Raw genomic sequence first — 21983 nt, forward strand, 5'->3', positions numbered from 1 at the left:
CTTACCAACAAAAAGCTCATAATGATTGAGTGCGATTTTACTTTTTAATACATTTGATTTTTTTTTATCAAGTGGCATAGTATATGCATATACGAATATGTAAAACCACATAACAACCAAATAATTGGATGGAAAAAAATATATATATATATACATCATATGGAGCGTGAGGTTGTTTATCATTGTTTTGGAAAACGCATAATAATAAATTTAATTTTAAATATTTATATCTTTTGTTAATTGTGGACTTAAATTATGACAAAAAAAATTCAAAATCGACGGATTTCGAACTAACCCGCCTTGATAGGGTCTTTTTTTTATGAAATCAAGTTTACAGATGGGTCGGGTTAGTTTTAGAGAATAGTCAAGTCGAGTTTAGCAAGAAACTGCCTCATCCTTGATATTTACTAAATTAACCTGATATATTTAACATTAATTAGATTAAAAAGTCCTTAAATTTTATTAGTACCAATATCATTTATTCCCATTTAACAGCAATTTCTTTTCTCTCATTTTAATTTAATTTTCCATGCCTCCCTCTCATTTTTATTCCCTATTTTTTTCTATAATGTAATATATATTTTTTAGTTAATCATCTCAAGCGGTCTTTTTAAAATATATATTTGAATTTAATTAACTATAATTTAAAAAATAAATAATTAGAGTTAAGTATGCAATTAATTTTTGAATTTAAATTTAGGACAGGTTAAATTATTTTAAGGTTGGATCAGGGTATTGTGGTAAAGTATCAGGTCGGGGCCGGGCCGGGCTGGGAGAAAACCCGTCCTGTCCTGCCATGCTCGTTGCTATCACTAATTTCAATTGCTAAATCAAAAGAGTAGCGATGAAATTAAAAGTAGATGAACTAAATTTCAAATGTACTAATAGTACAAGGAGTATATCATAATTAGTCCTTTTAAACACTAGCTGCTAGATTTGATTGTACGCAGTAAAGAAGGCGTCAAAAATCGCCAATGTTACGACCTTGTTTTCTGCTCGAAAATCTTTGAGAGGAAGACGGGAACTGGATATTTACAACTCTAGCCCAGGGTTTATTCATCCCCTTCTCCGATTTTCCTCTTCTCTTTCTCCAATTTACAATATTTATTTTCCTTTTTTTTTTCCTTTTTCTCTCACCAAATTCTGCAGTGAAACGAAGATCACAACATGAGACTCTTGGAGATTAGGGTTTTTTGGATACTCTTCCTTTTGATTAGTCGCTCCGGTTTCTCTCTCGGTGAGGACTCCAATAATAAATTCCGTCAACGAAAGGCCACCGATGACGAGCTTGGTTATCCCGATATGCAAGTCCTTTTATCTCAATTTTATTCCTTTTCATTTTTGGATTCAATCACAGGGTTTATTGTTATATGAAAATTTTGTGTGTATATGAATGTGTAGGGATGAAGATGCCTCGTTGAACACACAATGCCCTAGAAATTTAGAACTTAGATGGCAAACGGAGGTCAGCTCCAGCATTTATGCAACTCCGTTAATCGCTGATATCAATAGGTCAAGTTTTACTCTACCTCTAATTTCATGTCTTTATCGCATCTAAGCCTTGACTACTGCTCTTCTTATGTGAGTAAATTCATCATTTAAAACAATTTAGCTGATTCTCGTATGATTGTATATTTTTTAGTGATGGGAAGCTTGATATAGTGGTTCCTTCTTTCCTTCACTACCTTGAAGTTCTAGAAGGTTCTGATGGCGACAAAATGCCAGGTACTAGTGCTTCATTTTCCTCTAATCATGTTCATTTGAACTTATCAAAATGAATCTAGAGTAATCCAATAGAAGTTGGTGCATTGAGTTTTCAATAATTTTTCAGGTTGGCCTGCTTTTCACCAGTCAACCGTGCATTCTAGTCCTCTCTTGTATGATATTGATAAAGATGGTGTGAGGGAAATTGCTCTAGCTACCTACAATGGTGAAGTTCTTTTTTTCAGGTTAATTTTCTTAGTTAATTGCTCATTATAGGGACTATTCTCCAGGTCACCCAGGAATTCATTATTGTGATGTTGGAATACTAATTTGTCCAAGGGTTATTGTTTTTAGGGTTTCAGGGTACTTGATGACTGATAAATTGGAGGTACCTCGTAGAAAAGTTCGAAAAGATTGGCATGTGGGGTTGCATACTGATCCGGTGGACCGTTCTCATCCAGATGTTGATGATGATTTACTAATCCAGGAGGCTGCTAAAATGAATGCTGTGAACCGTATGCTATTCCCGAATTTCAGTAGTTTTATACCCCTGTTATTTCTTTCTTAATCTTTCAAATTATATTAGTTGCTAAGGTAGCTCCATTGCACTCCACTTCATAAGGGTAGTATGCAGACAATGAACTGATTCTTTCCTTATTCTGCCACTAAGTTGCAGTACTTGTTTCTAATTTTATTTATGTTTCCTGTTACATTGCTTTCATCTTGGAAAGGAAATCTGAAACAACTTTAGAAGATCATGGTTTTATTAATATTTTGAATAATTGTTCCCATGAAATGAATCATACCATTACCTGTTGGGTTCCTTGCAGAAACAAATAAAACTATACCTGAATCTAACCTCACTGAGCCAACACTAATAGGCAACCACTCTAGCAAGGTTAACTTGTCTGAGGCAGTGAATGAAAAGAAAACGAATGGAAATCAAATAGAAGATACCATCAAGCTGCCTACTAGTGTTGATAATCCTTCTGGGAACACTGGATCAGTGGGAAGCAATGAAACGCATATGAAAACAAGTTCTGGGAGACGCCTTCTAGAAGATGACACTTCAAAAGGTTCCCAGGAAGGTAGCTCTGATTCAAAAGAGAATGCTAAGGAAGCTACCGTGGAAAATGATCAAGGGTTAGAAGCAGATGCAGATTCATCTTTTGATTTATTCCGTGATAGTGATGAGTTGGCTGATGAATATAACTATGATTATGATGATTATGTTGATGAGTCCATGTGGGGAGATGAGGAATGGGTGGAAGGACAACATGAGAAACTGGAGGATTATGTGAATATTGATTCTCACATCTTGTCTACTCCTGTGAGTATAAATTTCAATTAGATAATGTGTTTCTTTATAGTGAAGGAACAACATTGGTAGACACTAGTGGAATTCTAATACAGAAGTCATAATTTTTTTTTCTCTATTGTCATCAGGTCATAGCAGACATTGATAATGATGGTGTATCAGAAATGATTGTTGCTGTTTCCTACTTTTTTGATCATGAGTGAGTTCTCTTCCTTACCTTTCAATCTGACTTCGGAGTCTAGGTTACTCCCAAATGCCACTTGAAATTCATTCATGGAAAATTTTAGCTTTTTTCTTCCTCTTTCATATTTAACTTTTGCAAATATGTTTTATGTTCATTTATATTTTGTGGAAGGAGGGATGAGGGATGCCCTTTTACAATTGAAGTGACTGAAAAACTGAATTATTTGTTAGGTACTATGACAACCCTGAGCATAGGAAGGAACTTGGAGATATTGATATTGGAAAATACGTTGCTGGTGGTATTGTTGTATTCAATCTTGATACAAAGCAGGTTAAGTGGACAAAAGATTTAGATTTGAGCACAGATACTGCCGACTTCCATGCACATATATACTCTTCACCAAATGTTGTTGATTTGGATGGTGATGGAAACTTGGACATCCTTGTGGGAACTTCATTTGGTTTGTTCTATGTATTGGATCACCATGGTAATCCCTTTAAATTGATGAGCTTTTTCCTGTATTTTTAGTTAGATTTCTTACTGTTGGTCTTGTATAGGTGACTCATACTTTAGAACATAGCTAATCAATATTTCCCACCTTTGTGCATATGCAAATTCAAGTAGTTGCCTAATCTACTCCAGTGTTGAAACTACTTTAGCTTATATTCAATTTTTTACCAAATCCCCTTTAAGATTCTTCTTTGTCTAGATTAGTTTATTTCATTAAATATGATTTTGGTTCAATTATATGGGTTTCGCATGTGAATTTTTTGAAAATGTAACACTCTGGAATTTTCTGCTTGAACCCTGATTAGTATCTACTCACTGCAGGCTTGCACATCATCCCTTGTATCATAGTACTCTGTTTCATGTTCCTTTTTTTGAAGTTTTCGTCCTCACGGAACTTGGTGTTGTTTCATTAGAAATAACGTTCTGCGCAAAGATCTTCCATCATTGTTTTTCTCTTTTGATATGACTTTAATTATAAGCAACTATTTTCACCAATTAATCTAATTGGATTGTTCATTTTCATTCAGGAAATGTCAGAGAAAAGTTTCCTCTTGAAATGGCAGAAATTCAAAGTGCTGTAATTGCAGCTGATATCAATGATGATGGCAAGATAGAGCTAGTGACGACAGATACACATGGGAATGTTGCTGCATGGACTGCACAAGGGAAAGAAATTTGGCAAGTTCACGTGAAGAGTCTAATTCCCCAGGTGAGTTGTAGCACCCTTTCTGTATGCATTTATAATTTGGTATTGTTCTGTCACTTTCTTTTCATTCCTGACAAATTCCATAGCTTGTTATCACTACTGATTATAGTTGCAGTAAGGGATATGATATGTTCATCGTTGCATGCCCCGGGTGCATGTTAGCCATCTTTCAAGCATCTTTCCTCTAGTTTTAAACCTCTAATTGAACTAAATATCACATTGAGAAACTAGTGCTGAGCTGATATACATCAAGAATCATGCCTATTTGATGTACTAAATATCTTTCAAGCATCTTTCAGGGTCCTGCTGTTGGTGATGTTGATGGAGATGGCCACACAGATGTTGTAATTCCCACATTATCGGGGAATATTTATGTTCTGAGTGGAAAGGATGGTTCAGTGGTTCGTCCATTTCCGTATAGAACTCATGGGAGAGTAATGAATCAAGTTCTTCTAGTGGACTTAAGTAAACGAAGGGAGAAAAGCAAGGGACTCACTATTGTTACAACATCCTTCGATGGTTATCTGTATCTGATAGATGGACCAACATCATGTGCTGACGTTGTTGATATCGGTGAAACTTCGTAAGTTATTTGTGCTTGGTTCAGTACCTTACCCAATGCTCCTTTTGGTTTCTTTGTCTTATATTTGTACCATTTCTTGACAGGTATAGCATGGTGTTAGCAGACAATGTTGATGGTGGTGATGATCTAGATCTTATCGTTACAACTATGAATGGAAATGTCTTTTGCTTCTCGACCCCTGCCCCGCATCATCCTCTCAAGGCAGGATAGACTTAACCCGACATGATTGAATTCTTGTGCATTTGCTAAGAATTATATTAATTAATTTCAATTTATTTCAGGCATGGAGATCAAATAACCAAGGAAGAAACAATGTCGCAAACAGGTACAACCGTGAGGGCGTCTACGTTACCCATTCATCCCGAGCTTTCCGTGATGAGGAAGGCAAAAGCTTCTGGGTGGAGATTGAGATTGTGGATAAACATAGATATCCTTCAGGGTTCCAAGCACCTTATAATGTCACAGTAAGCCGCCATTTCACACACAAATCGCTAAAAGCGATTCAGGTGTTTCTTAACTTTTTAAAGCAGTTTAGTTTTTCGTTCTTTTCTTTTTTGTTGATTTTGTGCTGAAACAATGCAGACAACATTGTTAGTCCCGGGTAACTACCAAGGAGAAAGAAGGATAAAGCAAAGCCAGATCTTTGAGCGTCCGGGAAAATATCGGATTAAACTTCCAACGGTAGGGGTGAGGACTACAGGGACTGTTGTTGTGGAAATGGTTGATAAAAACGGACTCTATTTCTCAGACGACTTCTCCCTCACATTCCATATGTATTACTACAAACTGCTGAAGTGGCTTCTTGTCATACCAATGCTTGGGATGTTCGCTGTGCTAGTCATCTTTCGCCCACAGGAAGCCATGCCTTTGCCGTCATTCTCCCGAAACACTGACTTGTGACAACTGTACCGAATTGAGCCTCAACACGTGCTATACTTCACATCACTTAAATCAAGGCCCCTGATATAAGATGTCTTCTAAGTCTTAGTTACAGAGAGAGATAGAGAGACAGACTACCTCAAGTTTGATTTTTCTGTTGTCTAAAATGTTGGCCTTTACAACGTATTTGATTAAGGATGTCGAAAATTGTAATATTGTTGCGGAATTTGAGGTTCTTTTTAGAGGTAGTCAAAAAGTTAATTTTGACACGCTGCTTTGTGCAGTGAAGCAATGTCGACCGGTTTTTGCCCCAACATTCCTGAGTTTGAGGGAAAAGAAAAAATTGACTGAAACAAAAATATTGCAAATCTAATGTACATAAAGGCTAAAAATCAGGTTTAAATGGGTACTATTATTAGGGGGTGACGATTTGATTTTGGAGAAAAATTACAATCCCTTTCGGGCATTTAGGAAATCAAATTGAATATCAAAAGTGAACAAAGTGAATTTGGTTTAGTTGATCATTTTTTATAATTTTTAATATCATTTTTACTAGTTTATATTAAATAAAAATTAAGTTGATTCAATCTGTATCATAGTGATTTATCCTGAAACCTGAAAAACAACGAATCGATTTAATAAAACCATATGGAAGCCGCGTCCATTTGCCTTTCGGTCTTTTTGCTCAGCTTGCTCGAGGGAAAACAATTGCTCCCCGAAAGATGCATCGACCGACAACAAATGTTTTCTTTTTTTTTTTTTACTGTTTTGTTTTACAAGTATGAGGCATCGGCGAGACACCCACACGAAAGAAAAAGAGAGGAGAGCGTTCGTCAACGCCACTCAAAACAGGCGATTGGTTGATGGTACTTCACATCCACAACCAAACTCACTACTATAAACAACAGTCTTTTTATCTATTAATTTAACACGTCTTAAAATTTTGGTCCTACAAAAAATACATGTCTTATTGCTCCAAAACCAGAATGGGGGGGGGGGTCATCACTTCATCACACCACACAATCTTCAATGCATCCTATTTTAAAAGTTTAGGTGCTACATTAAACATTCAGCTGGAATACATCTACCATTTATGCCATTATCCCTTAAATATATTACCAAATTAACTCCGGGACTAGCCAGCAACTAACAGTAATACATTCACTACCTAGAGATTATATCCCTTAAATATATGGAAGGTTTACCCAAACACCATGGCTGAGCAAATGCTTTCTTAAAATAAGTTGAGCTGACCGATGCTCATGACTGCAAACAAAGTTCTAGAAAAGCAAGACTGTGGGATGAACAATGGTGAACCACATATTTGTTCACTTGCACTACATGTCCTTCACTGCTATATCGGCACCATTATTCCTCAAACTCAACAATCTAAATGTTTCCTCTATGAATTTTAAAACACCTAAATCAGAAACCAAACCTGAAATCTAAGCCTTTCACAAAGTGGTCTCTGCACAAACTGATTCTTCAGCTAACATGAAAGCTTTAACAGCATAATATCACTCAGAAAGACCACAATTATATTTACACCAACAATCATCCAGCTGAGTCTCAAATTATTGGTGTTCATCAATCAATTCTACTCAATTATTCATCATAAGTTTAACAGAAACGTGATTAAACATTGTCAGAGGCAAGATGTAAAACAAGAGTTCAACTAGAGCTGACAGCATCCTAGAAAACAGATGAAATACAAGTAATTGTATCATGAATTAAACAGAAAGAAGGGGGGGGGGAGGTTTTTACATAAGAACCCTCAGAAGCCCTGTAAGATAGGTCTCTTTCCAAGCCTCTTGATCTCTCTATCCATTTTCCCAGTAAGCATCAACCCAAACATCCTGAAGTCACATAAAAGTGACCAAAAGGGATGCCCAAAAGTGGCAGGAACATTCCCTTCCACAAAGAAATGACTGTACCAGGCAAATCCATAACCACATATTGGCACAAACACCAAGAACCACCAGTTAAACAACATAGAATATATAAACAACACAATACTCATGAGTGTGCCAGCAAAGTGCCAGCGTCTTGTCGATGGTTTCGAGTGCTGATTCACATAAAAGGCCCAAAAGTCCTCCAGGCTCCTGAAATTCATCTCTTTGAAATCAACAAAAAGTACCCCCCAATCGAGAAAGTTGATCCCTTGAATCACCTGATCAACCAAAAAAAAAACCTCACAAGAAATTAAGCCAAGAAAATTCCAATATTGATTTGATGGGTTTTGGTTAAAAATCACACAAAATCATGAAATGATATAGGAAATAGAAAAAAGAGAGTTTGACTGGGGTATTTCCCAAATCCAAATCGAGGGTAATTACAAAGAAGAGGATGGGATTTTTCACTCAGTGTTCGGAGAAATGATGGAAAGAAGAAGGAAGGCGAAGGGTGTAAGAGGGTTGAAAAAGGGTGAATAGTTGTTGTCTATGGGGGTGAAGGAATCAAAGGTAGGTTCGGAGGCTCTTCTTCAACAGTTATATGGGCTTTGTCAGCTGAGATATGTGATGGATAAAGATTTGGACTTTCTTTTCTGTTTTTTATCTTTATTTTTTGAGCTGACGAATAATGTACAAACATTTTCTTTTTCTTATGAAGCTTGTATACTTTTGGTGAAATAATTTAGTTTTGTCTACAGTAGACGTGGAGTTTTATATATTTTCACATGTTTTAATAATTAAATTAGAATATCTATATAAACTTAAAGTATTCATCATCTCAAACGTGATTTGAGTTCGAGTCGTATTGTTGTTAGTATGACTCACAATTAAACATTTTCATTAGCATCATAAAATTTGGATCGAAACCATTGTAAATTATACAATCACAATTTTACCATTGCAACTAAACCCATATTTAATTTTTATATTAATTTATATAAATTTGTTACATATTTTTTACCAACATTCCAATGAATCTGATTTTATGATTTAATTTAAAAGATATATTGAAATTACTTAAATACAATTTTTAATATTAATTTAATAATATGGACAAACAATTAAAAATGTTATTTTAATTTTAAAATGTCTTAAAATTCGTGCTGAAGCAGAGTCGGTTAGTATTTAAAATTAATTAGTAACAACACAAATTATTTGGAGGAAAGGTCAAAGGTATGGCTGAATTTTATATGCATTACTGGAAAGGCATATCTTTTATTGGGTAAATATAGCTTCGTTACACACAATGGTATCTACGACAAACCATCTTAACAAATAAAAATAAAAAATATTAAACTTTTAAAATATTATAAAAACTAAGAATATTTTTATAAATATTTCATAAAAATCAAAATCAAAATATTTTTTAATAATTTTCATATAGTATAACTTTTATATAAAAATCATTTTTAAATAATTTTGTAAATAAAATTAAATCAAAATCATGAAAACATTCATTCACCTTCTACTTTTTTATATAAAAAAGATATTCCTTTTCTACTTAAAATGACTTTTTACTTTTTAGAATTTTTAATATTTTTAATATTTTTAAATTTTTAAACGAGGACATTATCACTGCATGTCAAATATTTATTTAACCATATAAAAAATTAATATTATTTATGTAACGAAATTTAAATATAAGTATCACTTTTTTTTAAAAAAAATATACCAAAATCAATATTAAAATCAAGCATAGGTAACAAGAAGTATATATTTTTGGCAAATGATTCTTTTTGGCCTTTCAATTTTACAAAAAATGTCATTTTAACCTTCCATTTTATTTTTCACCTCTTTTAGTTTTTGAATTTGTATTTTTTTGTCAAATTATCTCAAAATGGATGAAAAAGTTAACATTTGTTAACTTTCCTAACATGGCATATACGTGGATTGTCACATAAATGACATATTAGCGTTTAATTAAATTTTAATATTTTAAAATATTTTTTATATTTTTAATAATTTTAATGATTTTTAAATTTTAAATATATTTTTTTGAATTTTTAAAAATTTTAAAAAATAATATTGACGTGTCATCCACTTGGCAATCTATATCAACAAAATTAAAAACGTTAACTTTTGCATTTATTTTGGGGTGATTTTAAAAAAACACAAGTTTAAGGGCAAAATGAATCATTATGCACAATTTTTTATCCTTCTCGATAAAGTTGCAAAGTTGAGTCAAAGTGCGGTAAGTGGTCCTAACTTGTTTGTTAACCGGGTAAATTTTCATTTTCATGATTCAGTCACTTTGATAAAGTCCATTGCCAAGTTTCAGTAGCAGGGATCAAACATATAAATGAACAGTGAGTGGAAAAATAAACTCTAGCAAATATTTTTATTCACTCTTCTAAGATTTGAAGAGATTTCTTATGTATACATCTAGCATGGCAAAGAAAAGATGTAAAATGCGAAACATGAGGCATTTTTGCCACAAGCAAACACAAAGAATGAAGTGGAGATATATATGTTATTCGCTAAATATACTTACTAATTACTATTTCAATCATGAAATCATGCCTAAAAAGATTACACCCCCAAAATCTTGAATGTTGAACTTCAGTTCCCAAGCACGAGCCCTGTTTTTTCTGATGATTTATGTTCGTTGACAACACTAGAAAACTCGCTCCCCAGTTGCAAAGAGGTTCCAGAAAATGGTTGTAATGAAATACAGGCAAGCTGTTAAACTGAGGAATGCTTGGAAAGATCCTAACCACTGTACAAAATAGCCGGTTCCTATGGTGCTGATTATGGCTGCCAATGTCCCTGCTGAATTTGCTATGCCTGTCCCCACATTCCCATTAAGCAAATATGTCATTATTGTTAGGTGAAAGTTAAATCATCAGCTTAGTATTAGATAGAATTGGCTTTAACATACCATGGAGAAATCCTGCATATTGAGGTGCAATATCCTGATGATATAAACCAAGTAAACAGCATTAGTTTGGTGATCAATCCTTTTCTTTTGATAAGTTTATTTAATATTTTCATGATTGAATGGACAAAATGAAACTTACTTGCATATTGAGAAGAAAACCAGCTTGGCTAAAAGAACTCAAGCTCAGGGCTGCGGTGATACATACAGCAGCCATTTCAGGTGACTTTGCAAAATTCAGGCAGAGCAGGGACACTCCAGGGCCGATGAAGCCTATAGACTGTTTCATTTGCAATTACACATCAACAACAGTTGCCATTTTCAGAAAAGTAAGATGTTAAGCTAAATAAAAAATCGATTTGCTAAGGACCGAGCTTCCAGCTTCTAAAGGTCTTTTACAATTGCTTTTTCAATCTTTTCATCAGATCATGGTTATTCTTCTATGATTAACTTCCTTACATCTTCCATGTATTATCTTTCTATTGTATTTTTCTGTTGTGGCTAATATTCAATGAGCAGAATAAGAATTTGAGAGTGCAATATGTCCCATGAGATCTTATCATTTTAAGATATTAAACAGCTTGGGAAGTACCTGCATGATCTTCCGAACGGATGTTATAGAGTAGCCTGCCTTGACTAGAGAATCCGATATCGCTCCTGCAATGTAACCTGAAACAGCCATTGTACCCCATGGAACCGCACTAAACCAAGCTGCTTGTTTCAAGTTCACATTAAACACCTACATTCATTCAATGAGGAACGTTTATTATACCAACATGGATGCTCAAACACCACTCTTAAATTTATAAAAGAAATTGAACAAAAGATGTAAGATAGATCCATATGTAAGCTTGACAAAAAACTGTGTGCCAACGTGTGTGTATGTGTATCTATACTCACTATGTTGATCTCTACAAAGTTATCAGGTCCCAGAGTATGCCAACAAATATAATTTAAAAGCGAACTACTTACAGTCTTGAAATAAACTGGCATCCATGAGAGAAGAACAAAGTATCCCTGAAATAAGAAAGTGCAGCTTTATTATGTTGTAAAAGAAATAATGAAGCCAATGAGAAGTTTTACATATGATGAGAAGGCTCACCCAATTGTTGGTTACATTAGCGAATATGATTGCCCATGTGGGTAACTTTGATAGGAGGAGGCCTATAGGTGGAAACTCAGCTGTAGTTGTGGGAGGATCAGTTTTACCAGCCTGGATTGATGTTAGCTCAGATTTGGTGATAAAAGGACTTTCTCTGGGATCACTTGTAACTTTATAAACCCATGATGACAACCATAGCAACCCAAGAGATGAAAAGAGAATGAAAGGCGCAGCAATTCCAATGGTGGACAACATGATTGGTGTCAGAATTAAGCCCACAACGTTTCCAAGATGAAATCCAGCCATGGAAAATCCAACTGCACTTGCTCTTTCATGCCCTGGAAACCACCTAAACAACAGTCTTATGGTCCATCAAGGCTCAATTCTTTATTCATTACTATAAATTATATAAACCGCTATTAGTGTATGACATTATTTAAGAGCTGAGCAGTAGGTATTACCTAGATAAGATGGTGCTCATGGAGGGAAGGGCAACGCCTTCAGCTAGACCAAAGAAGGCACGAATGGCCAAGAGAGCAAAGGTGGAGTGATTGGCAGCCCATGGGGTGAGAAGTGTAGCCAAAGACCACAAGGCCACACCCCACGCCATCACTCGTTTGCCTCCATACTTGTCCACCAAAGCTCCTCCAATCACAGAAGAGAATATGTATCCCCAAAGGAAAGATGACTTCAACCAATTAAAACCATACTCATAAGCATCACCAGTGAAGAAATAAGACGCCATTAAATAAAGGCTTTGATATTTGAACACATGTTTCATTGCATGTGCTTGGGTTTGGTTCATAGTTAAAATAGAACAGCCCATTTAAGGTTTATCCAAGGCCCGCTCTTCTCTCTTAAAGTCCAAACGTCAAATATTTTAGGTTAAAACTACTTGGCAGATTCCTAAAATATTCCAATTTAAGTGAGGAATAAAATCTATTTATAGTAAAAATAACAATTTTTTTTTGTAATTTTAATATATTTTCATTTTAATTTCTTAATATTTTAAATTTTAAATTTTAAATTTTAAAATGATATTTATGAACTAAACATAAATATTTATGATAGGGAGTAGCTAGGGACCAATTTAATCAAAAAAGTATTTTCAATTTATGGCGGCTGACGTTGGTGGAAACACCCTCTCACAGTTTCTCAACCACCACCAGATGTCTCACCTGCTACCACCACTACCATTCTTTTTTTTTTTTCCCTTCTGATTTTCACATCACAAATTAACAATCCCCCTTTTTATCTGTTTCCTATGGATGGAGCTCTAAAAAACTTGGAAAAAGAAAGATTAATTTATATTTACCTGAACAATGCCGAGGAAAGAACTGGACCAACCAAGCTTATCGGCGAGAGGAACAATGGCAACTGACATGACAACTCTATCAGCATTACATAAACACATAACACAAGCCATTAAAGCCACCACCTTGAACCTTTCCGGTACCCTCACGGTGGCTTCCCCGGGGATCAACATCCTTCTTTCTATCCCCTCCGCCGTGCATCTCACCACTCCTCCTCTCTCCTTCTTCGAAAACTCTCTTCTTGATGTTAACCCCAAGCTCTCCCATTTGACCTGCTTTCCAAGCACCACTTTACGCTCAAACCGGAGGTTGGTTGTCCTGGATTCGGTCCAACATGGTTGAGGATTGCTCAAATAACAACGAGGTTTGGTGGAAGAATAAGAAGAATGAAGCAGCATAGATTCGGCGGCCATTGGTAGGTGAGGACAACAAGAAGGTTTTGGATATGAAAAATTTGTTAAATATAGGAATTGTTTAAAAGATATTCTTTATAATATATGTTATTTAACACAAGAAGCAAATATCATATTACGTTGCTAAAGATTTAGCCTTCTGTTGAATAATAATAACAATAAAATAATCGGTCGTCGTTTTATCTATTATTTTGAAGTTTAGTTCACGCCGAATTATATATACCAAACTCACCCTAAAAATGACTATACACCTAACTCTTCAATAACTTAATATATTAATAATACATCACATATTAATATTTTTATTAAAAATTAATATAAATAAAAGTAAAAAATTTTATTTAGTAAATTTATAAAAATTACATAACATAAATCAAATATTTACTTGAAATGGTAAAATATAAATAGTCAAGTTGATTGAGTGTTAGTTCAATTGGCATCGATATTGTTGTCAGTGCAGGAGAATGTGAATTCAAGTACGCATATTATCTCTTATTTAAGGGTTGTGGAGGGATTATGAGTAGTTTTGGACATTATATTAAAAAGAATAAGATATAATAACAATTTATAATAAGATTAATATTTAAAAAATAGTTAACCGTGTTTGATTTAAATGATTATTTTTATGCATATTAAAATATAAAAAATTGTAATAATATTTTTAAATTGAAACTCGATTAATCAATCCCTTACGTATTTATTATAGTTATGAATAAATATAAAAACTTTTATCACGTCACATACTTTAGTATAAACTATATATTATTTTATGTTTGCTTTTGTTTTCCATGACCGAACGCTCTTGCGTGGCGAGACATGTCGCACACCCATTTTGCTCACCTACTGTTACTTCCAATGTGTTTACTTGTCACTGGGATTTGCCGGTTCCATAGAATATTTTTTTAATCACATTAGTCTCTAAATTCAATATTCATTCTGCAAATTCATCCTTATGATTAACACCATTAATTTTTAACATTTAAGTGATGCCGTTAAATTATGATGTGACTCATGATTAAGGAAACAACATGTGTTTTCCTTTTTAATTTTTCTAAAATTTATTAAAAAAATACATAAATTAGAAAACAAGTTTTTTACAAAAATATAAGAAAAATACATTAGTTATAAAAATTCAAATAAATTAATATATGCAATTCAAAACATAAAACTAAAAAAAATAGTTAAAACTTCAAAATTACAAAAAAAATCAAAGAATATTTTGAAAAATTCAATAAAAATTATAAAATTTTAGAAATTAAAAAAAGTAAAAAAAATTGACCGGTCAATTTTTTTATCTTTATTTTCTTATTTTGTAAAAATTTTCAAACATTTTAACTATATTTTTTTTGGAATTATTCAAAAAAATTTTAATTTAACTTTTTTATTATATATTTATTTTTTTGAATTTTTATGATTTACATATATTTTTATAATTTAAAATTTGTGTACCTTTTTTAATTTATATTTTTTTAATTTTTTTAGAATAATTATTGAAGAAAACAATACCACCTTCGTGTTTGGCCACGTCACTCAACTATTAAAAAACTAACGGGGTTAATCATAGAGACCAATTTATGTAATAGATACCAACATTAGGGACCAATGCAATCTGAGAAAAAAAGTTTAGAAGTTAATTTGAGAAAATTTGTTAGGTTCAAGGGCTAATTTATTTATTAAGCCTTTTCTGGAGATTATTATTAGAGATAATAGTAAGATTTACTCTTATATTTTAACAAAAATTACCAATGTAATACGTTGATCATTTGATTTATCCAATTTAATACATATACTTTTTATTCGTCCATCGTATTCTAATCATAAGTTAATAGGGGTGTTGTTTGGATGATCCGAGTATCCGTCCAAGTCCAAGTGAAATTAATAGGAGTTACAAATCATAAGTTAGTAAATAATCTGGATATGATAATATTTGATACTATTGAGCCAAACTTATAACTATGTGAATTGAAATAAAGAAAATATATGGTCATATTGTGATTTAATTGAAAATGAGGCCTAGGGGTCAAAGTGAATGCGAATGAGTTGTCAGACTCTAGAATCGATCCAAATGATATAAAAACCAAAGCAAAAGAGGTGAATGTCTTGGTACATAAATGATATGATGATATTGACATATTGTATAAATGCATAAATGAGTGTTTGATCATTGAATGATATGAAATTGGTATGAATTCAACGATAGTTAATGGTTAAATAAGTTGAAAATAGTACATATATGATGAAATGTTAGTAAAGTTGTTTTGGACCAAGTATGTTACATATGCAAATTGATGGTTGAAAATTGCTTGTCGCTTTAGAACATGAATTGGTTGATTTATTTTGTGCATATAAACATGTTTTTATATTGAGATGTATTGTTAATGCATGTTATATTTATCTTGAATCATAAATGTACCATTGAACCCTATTGCTCAAAGTACAGTTTGTTTTTTCCGTGCGCAGGTTCAAGTATCCCTTGAAGCCCCAATACTTGAAATCAACCTCAGAAGTCGCGACGTCAACTCAAAATTTTGTATCATTTACAATTTTATCCTTTTTTACACCAAGTTAATATAAAAGCTTTCGTAGGCTCATATAGGGCCTGGAAAAATAACGCATTGTTTAATTAGCATGGAATGCTTTTATTTAAATATATATTGACATTGAATTGAAAATTATCAATTGTAATTGTTTCGACAATGAATGTGACACATTATAACTCTGACCCAACAATCGGATTGGGTAACGAGGTGTTACAAAATTCCAATACTCAAATATTCAAAATTTGTAATTTGGACACATTCAGAACTTTCAACCAGAACACTTTTTAGTGTTTTGATTATTTCTCGAGCTCCATGACTCCATTTTGGGTATGTTTTATATCGTTAGAAAGGGAATTTGAAGATCTACTCAAATATCATAACACCAATACCAAAATGCATTAAGAAGAAATCCAAAATTAAAAAAGAAAATTACAAGTTTCACATTGATGGATAGTTTTGACGTATTTTCATATTTGGATCATATCTCCTAACATACTTGTAGTTTGGAGCTGAAATTTCTACGGTGAATGTACAATATACAGATATTCAATTCACTTTCTTGGCTTTTCCCATTGGGAGTCGAATTTGGACAAAAGAAGTCATCAATTAACGTGTAAAAAATGACTCCAAAAGATGACAAAGAAGTGGGCCCAACAATTTATTACTAGTAAGTCATTTGCATTGTTATTTTTCTCTTCACAAACCTCTATAAATAGCCTTTTGTTTCATGATGTATGGTATATTGGAGTTTATATGAATATCATTTTCTTGTTAGTGTTGGTTTTTTTTCTTTATCCTTGTAAAATATCAAATTTCTTATATCTAATATGTCTTTTTCATATAATTTTGAGTTGTTTAATTTTGTTATGTTATTTTAAGTTTTCAATGTTGGAGCGGAAGGGAAACTTTAAGCAAATATTAAAATAAATTTCATTTTAATTAAGTAATAACATTGAGTACTGAAATTTAATTTTAATATGACACCAAAAGTGTTGGTAATGCAAAGAAATTGAAAAAAAAACAATATTTTTAAACGATTACGATTTGAAAAAATCAAAATTTAATTTCTAAACGGTTACAATTTGACAAAATTAGAATTTGACTATTGAGATTTTTTGCGAAACTTAATTTACTGTTTGTCCCTTCAGAAAACAGTATAAATAGGAGGTCATTCTCCTCATTTTTCATAGAACACAACAAGAGAAAAATAGCTTCTCTCATCCTTTTGTTCTTTAAATTTTGGTGTTCTGCGAATTTACATGAAAGGAAATTTTTTTTAGAAGATTGGATCTTAAGCGAGACTATCTATGATCCCTCCAACTCTACTGGGAATTGAATCTAGTGTGGTTTCGCAGGTTTTCTTCCAATTTATTTTCTGATCAGATTTTCAACCAACTGCTTTAGTTTTTTCAGTTTAAATTCTTTTTGAGAAGAGCAATACTAATTGTGTTTCACTTTTCTTTATTCGGGTGTACAAATATTGAAGTACTGTGTTAACCTTTGGGGACGACGTCCACTACACGATTACACCGATTAGGACGAATTTACTTCTAAGGCAGTGGTTCTTTCACGACACAGTGATTGCTTTATTTATTTACACTCAATTTGATTTCCTGTCAGCGCTAACAGTTTTATTTTGTAGTAGTATATTTCCAACAATTTAGAAGCAAATTATACTACTGTTTAAACATGAGAATAGTTTCCATTTCCCGCTGCTGAAATAAATGAAGGCTCCTACAGGCAACGAGCTAGAGTACACTTGAGGATCGTTGGAGCAAGTGAAGTGTCTTATTGAGGCAACCAGTTTAAGGGCACTTGAGTAGTGCAAGAGTGTACCTAAGTTAATTTCTTTCGTTGATTTTTATTTTTATTTCTAATGTTTCTTGCTCCTACTTTTATTTTCAACACTCATTCCAAAGTTAAATGTTAAATATTTGTTCTAACATAATACTTGTAATATTGTAAGTTCTAATCAACTTCTCTGTGAATTGACCTCTGGACTCCTGATATTTTATTACTTGAATATATCCGGCACTTGTGTTTTAGACCTAGAAAGTTTGTGTCCACTCTTGTTTGGGACATACACACAGAAATAACAAAATGGTACCCTGAGCAATAAGGCTCAATAGTGTTATCTTGATTTCAAACAATAATTAATTAAAATCAAAATAAACATGTACATTCTAAATCCCTTATCCAAACACGCCATTATAATTTTATTTCATTTTATATACATGGTTCCATGTAAGACAAATATTAAAACTTAAAAAATCATTTTTATTTAATTCTAATATATAATTATAAAAATTTTATTTTATTGAAATTATTTATAAATATAATGATATGCCTATTGAATATTTTTACATTATTTATGTAACAGTCCGTTTTAAGTGAAATCGAATACCAGTTTTGGGACCACAAATCTAAGTCCCAAAGAAAATTTATTTTAATATTATTTTATGGTCTGCATTATGATAGGAATATCGTATAAAAATTTCGTTAAGAAAAAATTATCGATTATATGATTAATTGATAAAATGACCAAATTGCATAGAATGCAAAAGTTGAATTCTAGTAGCTAAAAGGATCAAATAGCTATAGAATTCAAAATTGGAGGTCTTTATATGACAAATATGTAACAGCTCGTTTTCAGTGAAATCAGAATAGTGGTTTCGGGACCACAAATTCGAGTCTGAAAGAGAATTTAATTTAATATTATTTATGATCTACCATATGATAGGAATAACGTATAAAAATTTTGTTAAGAAAAATTTTACCGATTACATGTTTAATTGTTAGAAAGGACCAAATTGCATAAAGTACAAAAGTTGAATTCAAGTAGCTAGCGGGATCAAATAGCTATGGAATTCAAAATTTAAGGTCCTTATAAGGCAAATAGACCATTAAGAGGAGTTAGTAGGCGAATAGACCATTAAGAGGAGTTAGTAGATAATTATAATGATTCATCCATGGAAAATTGAGTAAAGAAAAGGACTAAATTGGAAAGTGGAAATAATAAAAGATGATAATTAATTAAATAACAAAATATCATCTTTTTCATCATCTTTCCCCAAATATTTTCATGGAAACCCTAGCTAAGAGAAAAACATTTAAGAAAACTTACTTGGCTTAATTGGCTAAGTAATCTTATCTCGTTTTTAGTATTTTTTATATTTTCGAGATCGTAATAACCTAATCTAGCTATTTTGAGGATTAATTTGCAAAGTTATCAAAGTATTAAAGTTTTTCCATTGATGAATATGCATGAATTATGAAGTTTTATGGTAGAAATGGAAAGGTTGTTGATAGATAAACAATTTTTGTAAAGAAAATTTTGATGAAATCGTGATTTAGGGATTAAATTGTAAATATGTAAAATACATGGAAATTTCTAAATTTTGTGAAATACATGGGCTGTAAATGTTATATGAAAAATTCGGCTATACTTGGAATAAGGATTAAATTGCATGAATTTCATTTTTCAAGCCTAGGGACGAAATCAAAATTAATTAAAATATAGGGGAAAAATGGTACTTTTGCCTAAGATGTGAATTTGATTGAATAGAATATAAAATGTATTAAATTGATGTTAAATTCATTTATATAGATTCAGAAAGATCAAATAAGGAGTTAGATCGAGGAAAAGAAAAAGTGTCGGATTAGTAGATTTCTGTACACGAGCAAGTGTCGAGGTAAGTTTGTGTAACTAAATTGAGAATTTATATGTGTTAATTGAATTATATGTATGTGATTGTATTGTTGCTATGTATATTAAATTAATCGCATATCTGAGAATGCCCGACAAACATTAAGTTCTGATTGAATAAATGAAATTTGATGGATATAGGGTTCCCGTATTGGTTGTGGTCATGCATATGTTGCGGACACACCATAGCTCGAAAGAACGTCCCGTTATTATTTTTTCATGGATAATATGCATGAATTATGAAAATTATGGTAGAAAATGAAAGGTTGTTGATAGATAAATAACTTTTGTAAAGTGAATTTTGATGAAATTGTGATTTAGGGACTAAATTGTAAAGATGTAAAATTTATGGAAAAATTCTAAATTTTATGAAATACATGAGCTATTAATGTTACATTTAAAAATTGTTTAGGCTTGGAATAAGGATTAAATAGTATGAATTCATTTTCCGAGCCTAGGGATGAAATCATCATTGATTAAAAGTATAGGGGTAAAATGGTAATTTTGCCTAAGATATGAATTGAATTGAATATGAATTGTATTAAATTGAGCTAAATTTACTCATATAGATCCGGATAGATCAAATACGGAGCTGGATCGAGGTAAAAAAAGTAACGGATTAGTAACATACAAGTTCACGAACAGTGTCGAGGTAAGTTCGTGTAACTAAATTGTATCTTTATATATTTAAATTGAATGTTGTGTATTTGAATTGTGTAATTGCTATTTATATGAAATTGATTACATATCCGATAAAGCCCGATAAACATTAAGTCTCGTTTGAATAGATGAAATTCTATGGATACAGGGTTCCCGAATTGGTTGTGGTCTTGCATATATTGCGGACATATCACAGCTCGAAAGAGCGTCCCATTATTAGCCCTCTCGAGCTTTCCGTTATATGGATCCTGCGAGCTTCCCGTTAATAGCTCTTCGGAGCTTCCCGATCAGTTGTGATTCTGCATGTGTTGTAGACACACCGCAGCTCTTATGAGCGTCCCGATATATGACTCTTCATGAGCTTCCCGATTAAAGGCTCTTTGTGAGCTTCCTGATTAATGGTTCTTCGGAGCTTCTTGATATTGACTCGCTTGAACTTCCCGATATATGGCTATCTAAAGCTTCTCGATTAATGGCTCTTCGGAGCTACCCGTTATTGGCTTGCATGAGCTTCCTGAATATGGCTCTTATGAGCTTCCTATTATATAGCCTGTATAAGTTTCCCGTTACATGACTCACATGAGCTTCCTGTTATATGGCTCGAGAGAGGGTTTCCCGATTATGTGCTTTAATGAGCACTCCTGAATATGAATTGATAGATTACAGTTTGTACACTTCAAGTGTACTACATGTGTATCCATCGATATTTTTAATAAATTCAACGGGCAAAGTTCTAACATGGAATAATATGAATATGAGATGAATTTTTACGAGTATATACTTGAAATACAAGGATATGATTTGTACATGTTTCATGATTACTTAATGTGAAAAGTATAAGTATAAGGAGATTGATTATTGATGAGCTCATATATATTTCTTGATATTCATACGAATTACATGACTCACATGCTTGATGAGGATATGTGTTTAGGCAATTGGCCAAATTATTTTTGATGTATTTTATATGCTTACCTTAAATGTAAATGAATGGTAAGTTAATTTCCCGTTATATGAACTTACTAAGCTTTAAAACTTACCCTGTTTATTTTCCCTGTTTTATAGTATTCGGAAGCTCGTAAAGGTTGGAAGCTGGTCGGAGCTACATTACACTATCCTTCAACTCGTTTCGGTATAAATAGTAATTTTTTTTTAGGTATAATGGCATGTATAGGCTAAAGTTGATCAAACGATGGCATGTATGTGTTTAGTTGTGAATTGCCATTGGTATGGCTTATGTTTAATACATTTTGATATATATAAGTTTATGATATTATCAAGGTTGATGTGTGTTTTAGTATAATTGATTAATGGTTAACTAATAGACAAATTGTAGCATGGCTTGAGTAGGTACAAATATGAATACATATATGTGTAAGTAATCAAATTGTTAAACATGGATACTTGATTATATAAGATGAAATGTTATGCATAAGACTTGGTTTTGGTTTGATTCAAATGTTTTATATTGGATTGGGAATATGTTTTAAGTGTTAGTGTAGGTGGAAGACATGTTTGAGTGAGGAATAAGACTTAGA

At 32.5% G+C, this 21983-nt stretch overlaps 3 protein-coding genes across 5 annotated transcripts; 1 reads left to right on the top strand and 2 right to left on the bottom strand.

Moving 5' to 3' along the window:
- The first annotated feature begins 706 nt into the window (after positions 1-706).
- LOC107890982 (protein DEFECTIVE IN EXINE FORMATION 1) lies at positions 707-6110 on the top strand. Of its 2 annotated transcripts, XM_016815597.2 has the most exons (14): positions 856-1050; positions 1150-1304; positions 1402-1512; positions 1643-1725; positions 1832-1949; positions 2059-2219; positions 2535-3034; positions 3151-3221; positions 3437-3693; positions 4244-4425; positions 4722-5005; positions 5089-5206; positions 5287-5469; positions 5588-6110. In XM_016815597.2, the coding sequence occupies exons 2-14, from the start codon at positions 1168-1170 to the stop codon at positions 5903-5905; spliced, it is 2523 nt and encodes an 840-aa protein (XP_016671086.2). In that variant the 5' UTR covers positions 856-1050; positions 1150-1167; the 3' UTR covers positions 5906-6110. The 2 variants fall into 2 exon arrangements, with proteins under 2 accessions (XP_040956929.1, XP_016671086.2); XM_041100995.1 differs by having other exon boundaries at positions 707-1304.
- A 1393-nt stretch (positions 6111-7503) lies between these two features.
- LOC107890983 (uncharacterized) lies at positions 7504-8275 on the bottom strand. The gene has a single exon (XM_016815599.2). The coding sequence runs from the start codon at positions 7995-7997 to the stop codon at positions 7659-7661; it is 339 nt and encodes a 112-aa protein (XP_016671088.1). The 5' UTR covers positions 7998-8275; the 3' UTR covers positions 7504-7658.
- A 1872-nt stretch (positions 8276-10147) lies between these two features.
- Positions 10148-13688, bottom strand: LOC107890981 (probable anion transporter 3, chloroplastic). Of its 2 annotated transcripts, none has more exons than XM_016815596.2 (8): positions 13129-13688; positions 12275-12501; positions 11814-12162; positions 11684-11728; positions 11304-11450; positions 10854-10991; positions 10715-10748; positions 10148-10620 (listed from the first exon to the last, which is right to left on the bottom strand). In XM_016815596.2, exons 1-8 carry the CDS (start codon positions 13537-13539, stop codon positions 10451-10453), a joined length of 1521 nt encoding a protein of 506 aa, XP_016671085.1. In that variant the 5' UTR covers positions 13540-13688; the 3' UTR covers positions 10148-10450. The 2 variants fall into 2 exon arrangements, with proteins under 2 accessions (XP_016671085.1, XP_016671084.1); XM_016815595.2 differs by having other exon boundaries at positions 11814-12174; positions 13129-13656.
- Between the last annotated feature and the right edge of the window lie 8295 nt (positions 13689-21983).

This window comes from Gossypium hirsutum, chromosome D09, assembly GCF_007990345.1.
Source record: "Gossypium hirsutum isolate 1008001.06 chromosome D09, Gossypium_hirsutum_v2.1, whole genome shotgun sequence".
Taxonomy (NCBI): Eukaryota; Viridiplantae; Streptophyta; class Magnoliopsida; order Malvales; family Malvaceae; genus Gossypium; species Gossypium hirsutum.